At 48.4% G+C, this 6,009-nt stretch overlaps 1 protein-coding gene across 1 annotated transcript in view; it reads left to right on the top strand.

Annotated features, from left to right (window-relative positions):
• Window positions 1-237: 237 nt before the first annotated feature.
• ccdc28a (coiled-coil domain containing 28A) overlaps window positions 238-6,009 on the top strand; it is a 7,383-nt gene continuing 1,611 nt past the window's right edge. The window contains exons 1-4 of the mRNA XM_056301510.1: window positions 238-725; window positions 1,191-1,372; window positions 3,822-3,976; window positions 5,162-5,184. Coding sequence (XP_056157485.1) covers window positions 556-725; window positions 1,191-1,372; window positions 3,822-3,976; window positions 5,162-5,184 — 530 coding nt within the window. The 5' untranslated portion in view covers window positions 238-555. The remainder of the gene's footprint in view (window positions 726-1,190; window positions 1,373-3,821; window positions 3,977-5,161; window positions 5,185-6,009) is intronic.

The raw sequence follows: 6,009 nt of genomic DNA, 5'->3' as shown, positions 1-6,009 counted from the left end.
GATACAAACAAACAAACAAACAAACAAACAAATTAATATGTGATGCGGTGGAAGCCATGTCTAGTCAGTCGGCGACGTTTTTTATTCTGTGGTCTCAATACAAACGCAGTAACACAACAGCTAAGTTACAGTGCCGCCTAGCGGTCACACCGAATAATGCACCCCTTGTTCAAATACATAGGGCTGGCCGGTACGAATTGGTACTCGGCCCTAGTGACGACGTCTATTGACGCCCCACCAGGTTTGGAAGTTGTGTTGAAGTCGGGCGGACGCGCTACGGGTGCCCCCGGGTAGACGTCTCACTCCCGCGGCCCTGCCCGCCGCCGTTTGGGACGCATTCTGCGGTGTTTTTGGTGCGCGGAGCGGTCGGTTCTCTTCCGCGGCCGAACGCTGTTCCTCTTTACCTGAAAGGACAGCGCCGAAGTTCGGCTGGCCGGCGAGCGGGCTCCCAAGCTAGCCGCGTTAGCACCGCGCTAGCACCGCGCTAGCACCGGCGTCGCCTCTCGTCGGTGGCGTTTCGGGCTAGCTAGGCGGCCGTCACCGTAACATGCGGCTATGGAGGAGCGAAAGCTGAAGAGAAAGAGTCCCAGGCCCTCTGCCTCCGGCAACCCGGCGGGACCGACGGCCGGCTCCGGCCGCAAGAGCGGCTCCTCTCACGGGGGGCGGCACGTCGGCTACAGCCACAACGCGGGGACCCACCCCGGCCAGAGGACCAAGAACAGGAGGTGCTCCCTGGGGGAAGCCGCAGTTGTTTCTCATGTTATCGATGACTCGTAAATCATTATTGCACGGGATGACTTATCGATCACTTTACCATATAAACTGGCACGTTTCTTACACTGAAATGCAAACGCAGTGTACTTTCCATTCAGCATAAAACAAGTGCACAGAGGATAGGGTGACGACAGGAGCAAAACAGACAATAAACAAAGCCTACTTTGACTAGTCCACCTCTCCAGGTGTAACTTTTTTGTTGTTGTTGCAATACTAGTTTTAACCCGTGCATGTTATCTTAATGAATGTATAGTACAGCACATCTCACTTTACTGTATGATGTGTGCTGTAAAGCAAGGTGTGATTTATTGATTGAGGAAGTCAGTGGAACTCATAGCCAACTCTATGGAAAGTCCAGTTTGCAGATTTAAAGTGTGTTGAAAAAGTAACTTCCTCCTTCGATGCCTTCTCTCCAGGGGAATTCGAGATAAACCCAGACCTCCGTTAAGTTTAAGTGGAATAACCAGTCAGAACCAGGGCCAGGCCGCCCCCAACATCCAGCACTCCTTCCTGACAGATGTGTCGGACGTACAGGAGATGGAGAAAGGGCTCCTTAGTCTCCTGAATGACTTTCACTCAGGAAAACTACAAGCCTTTGGTAAGTTAGACTATAAAAAGCATTTGAAAACAACATTGATATATTGCACTTTGTCTCACGCACATCCCAGCACTTTAAATAGCCCTGGGCGACAGTAGCTGAAGAGGTAGAGCAGTTCATCTGGTAACTGGTGGGTTGCTGGTTTGATCCTTGGCTCCTCCTGGCAAAAAGTCAAGGTGTCCCTGAGCAAGACACCTAGCCCCTAACTGCTCCTAACACCTAGCCTAACTGCTCCTAACACCGAGCAAGACACCTAGCCCCTAACTGCTCCTAACACCTAGCCTCTAACTGCTCCTAACACCGAGCAAGACACCTAGCCCCTAACTGCTCCTAACACCTAGCCTAACTGCTCCTAACACCAAGCAAGACACCTAGCCCCTAACTGCCCCTAACACCTAGCCTAACTGCTCCTAACACCGAGCAAGACACCTAGCCCCTAACTGCTCCTAACACCTAGCCCTAACTGCTCCTAACACCTAGCCTAACTGCTCCTAACACCAAGCAAGACACCTAGCCCCTAACTGCCCCTAACACCTAGCTTAACTGCTCCTAACACCGAGCAAGACACCTAGCCCCTAACTGCTCCTAACACCTAGCCTCTAACTGCTCCTAACACCGAGCAAGACACCTAGCCCCTAACTGCTCCTAACACCTAGCCTCTAACTGCTCCTAACACCGAGCAAGACACCTAGCCCCTAACTGCTCCTAACACCTAGCCTAACTGCTCCTAACACCAAGCAAGACACCTAGCCCCTAACTGCCCCTAACACCTAGCCTAACTGCTCCTAACACCGAGCAAGACACCTAGCCCCTAACTGCTCCTAACACCTAGCCCTAACTGCTCCTAACACCTAGCCTAACTGCTCCTAACACCAAGCAAGACACCTAGCCCCTAACTGCCCCTAACACCTAGCCTAACTGCTCCTAACACCGAGCAAGACACCTAGCCCCTAACTGCTCCTAACACCTAGCCTCTAACTGCTCCTAACACCGAGCAAGACACCTAGCCTCTAACTGCTCCTAACACCTAGCCTAACTGCTCCTAACACCAAGCAAGACACCTAGCCCCTAACTGCCCCTAACACCTAGCCTAACTGCTCCTAACACCGAGCAAGACACCTAGCCCCTAACTGCTCCTAACACCTAGCCCTAACTGCTCCTAACACCTAGCCTAACTGCTCCTAACACCGAGCAAGACACCTAGCCCCTAACTGCTCCTAACACCTAGCCTAACTGCTCCTAACACCGAGCAAGACACCTAGCCCCTAACTGCTCCTAACACCTAGCCTAACTGCTCCTAACACCGAGCAAGACACCTAGCCCCTAACTGCCCCTAACACCTAGCCTAACTGCTCCTAACACCGAGCAAGACACCAAGCCCCTAACTGCCCCTAACACCTAGCCCCTAACTGTCAACCATGCAAGGTAACAACCTTGCATGGTTGACTCCAACATCTGTATGTGTGCGTGGATGAAATTTGAGGCATTCATTGTAAAGAACTTTGGAAAAAATGCAATATAAATGCAGTCCATTTACCATTTTACAACTCTTGAAGATATGGACAGTGAGGAACACTAGATGTCTAAATTCAAATCAGCTCAAATTGATCTGGATGAAAAAATAAACTTAAACCAAAAGTCAAGTCAATTTTATTTGTATAGCCCAATTTCACAAATTACAAATGTGCCTCAGTGGGCTTAACAGCAACACAACATCCTGTCCTTAGACCCTCTCATTGGATAAGGAGCAACTCCCTAAAAAAAAACCTTTAACGGAGAAAAAATAGGAAGAACCCTCAGGGAGAACAACAGAGGAGGGATCTCTCTCTCAAGACTGACAACGTGCAATGGATGTTGTGTTTACACGATTTACACAAAAGTACACACAATATGGGGGTGTTTCAGAGACGCACATAAGACTACTCAGTGTTAGTGCTGTTAATGGAGAGTTATCCCATTCCTTACAACATGTAGGGTGGAGGATGTGATGGGGCATGCCATTTCAGGTTCGGATTGTGCTTTATTTTAGGGGGTTCTTGTCAAGTTTTGACATGGCCTAGTTAACCCACAGCAAGCGCCCCATCTTTCTTGGCAACTTTTCCCATTGTGGCCAATTCCCATCTTGAGTGTTTCACCGACTTTCCACACCTGGTCAAAGCTGTTCATAATTTCCACTGTAAACACACGATGGTTACTTCCTGTAAATACGGTGTTTTCCATGTGGAAAAACTCAATAACTATATATTCAAGAAAGAAAGAAGGAGGGAGATGAGGAAAGCAAAATAGAAGATGCAAGAGGAAGAAAGAGGGAGAGAAGTGTTGAAATGCTGAAGAAGACGGCAGGAAGGTATTGCGAGCCATACAAAAGCCAAAACTAGTTCATCTGTCTGTCTGTGTCTTTCTTCCTTCTCATTTCTGTTCCCTCTTTTTTGGTTTCCCCATGTCTCAGGCAACGAGTGTTCTATTGACCAGATGGAGCATATCAGAGAGATGCAGGAGAAGCTGGCTGGCTTGCACTTTGACCTATACAGCGAGGTGGATGAATTGCCGGAGGACCAGAAGAAAACAGCCTGTGACACCAACATGGATAAACTCCTGCTTAACGTAAGGCTTGTAAGGAGCGGATCCCCACAGATTCTGACTCTCAGAACAGGGGTCTCATTGATAAAAACTGTCTTATTTTTTATCCATCCATGAATCTACTGTATTATGTCATAACAGTGTAATTAGCAGCCACGTCTGGCGTTCTACTGGATGCATCTGGTTAGGTTTATATTCCCAGTCCATAAGTATTACATCCTTAGCGTTGCGGTCTGTTCCGTTGCCTACCAACATGGGTATCGCAGGTTCGAATCCCCGTGTTACCTCCGGCTTGGTTGGGCCTCCCTACAGACACAACTGACTGCGTCTGCAGGTGCAAAGCCAGATGTGGGTATGTATCACGGTAGCTGCACTAGCGCCTCGTCTGGTCAGTCGGGGTGCCTGTTCAGGGGGGAATAGCGTGATCCTCCCACGTGCTACGTCCCCCTGGCGAAACTCCTCACTGTCAGGTGAGAAGAAGTGGCTGGCGACGCCACATCAATCAGGGGAGGCATGTGGTGGTCTGCAGCCCTCCCCGGATTGCCAGAGGGGGTGGAGCAGCGACCGGGATGGCTCAGAAGAGTGGGGTAATTGGCCAAATACAATTGGGGAGAAAAAAAACCCCTCAAATAAATAAATAAATGTTACATTCCTTAACCATACTTGCTTTTTTTAAAAAAAATTTTTTTTACTCTGTTTAAGTAGGGGCATGCGTTTAGCTTTCTACTAAGATACCAATCATATGCGGTACTTGTTTGCTTCAGAGTTGTGCTGGCAGGGGTATCGTCACCGTCCAGTTCTGGGATAAGAGAGCACAACTTGTTAGTATTCTCTCCGAAAACAAAGGCTGCTGATACTCTATCCTGTTATGTCAGTCATGCAGGATGTTAAGCTCCGTGATCTCTAGCACTTACTTTGAGCTACTCTGGATAATGCTTTTCATTGCTGCTATGTAAACCGGTCAAAGTCCAGTAAGGATTTAGTCGTGTAATTCTTTTCTCTTGCTCTAAATATGCAAGCACTGTGAATTAAACACTGATGTTTAGTTGGCACATTTAATCTTGGACTACTCCACGCATTGGGTGCATGATAAAGACCATACTTGATCTCATGTTGATCTGAGCATGTTGAATAAACTGTGTTAATTTAGCCATTAGGTGTTTGACCTGTATAACAAGTTTAAAATATTGTTTTCTGTTCTCTTCACAGCTTGAGGAGCTGAGTTCATCGATGTATCCTTTTCAGTCATTTTTACTTCAGTGCAGACCATGTGCGAGTGCATGTGTGTGTGTGTGTGTGTGTGTGTGTACGTACACTTCTCCTGGATCGCCACCTTGCCTTGGTGGAGAAGCTTGTATGTACCAAGAGCTATGCTGTCCGGAGCTTGGCTGCTGGTAGGGTCACCCAAGGTGGACAGGTCAAGGGGGAGGTTCCGGGTGAAGCGCAACCCAACAAAGACCTCAGTGGTGGAACTGGCGGAAGATATCTCCAGGTCACAACAGCAGTGAAGATGGATGAAGGCTGCAACAGAGGGTGGCCCCCAATCATCTTGGATCCCCATGCCATTGGACCCTGGCCACCCCCTGCCAAGGACCATGTGGTGGCTGCAGGCGCATCAGCCACTCCACGTAAAAAGCTGTCACGCGCAGGCGTCCTCCCATTATGCGGCTCCAGGATCGGCCTCTACACCCACCTGAGGATCCAGAGGGAGGACGGTCGTAATCGACCCCGATTGACCACTGATGGTGTGTGTGTGTGTGTTGTGTGTGCATGATTTTAAACAGGACCTTCAAAGTGACAAAAAAAATGACCGTCCAACTTCTTAAGATCTAATTTTCATTCCGACAATGTCAACCTAAAACTTGATAGTCTTGATAATCAGATGGCTACAAATTCTTTCAGTTTCTTGATGGGGTACGCCCACCATATTCCCCTGCACGCACACCACCGTGTCCATTCACTTTTCATTTGGTATAATAATCAGTACATCAACAATGTCACGTTATTCCTTTTAATGATAATCTTGTCATCCTGGTGGTACTTTTTACAAATATACG

This window comes from Lampris incognitus, chromosome 21, assembly GCF_029633865.1.
Source record: "Lampris incognitus isolate fLamInc1 chromosome 21, fLamInc1.hap2, whole genome shotgun sequence".
Classification (NCBI taxonomy): Eukaryota; Metazoa; Chordata; class Actinopteri; order Lampriformes; family Lampridae; genus Lampris; species Lampris incognitus.
This window is presented reverse-complemented; position numbering and strand designations above follow the sequence as displayed.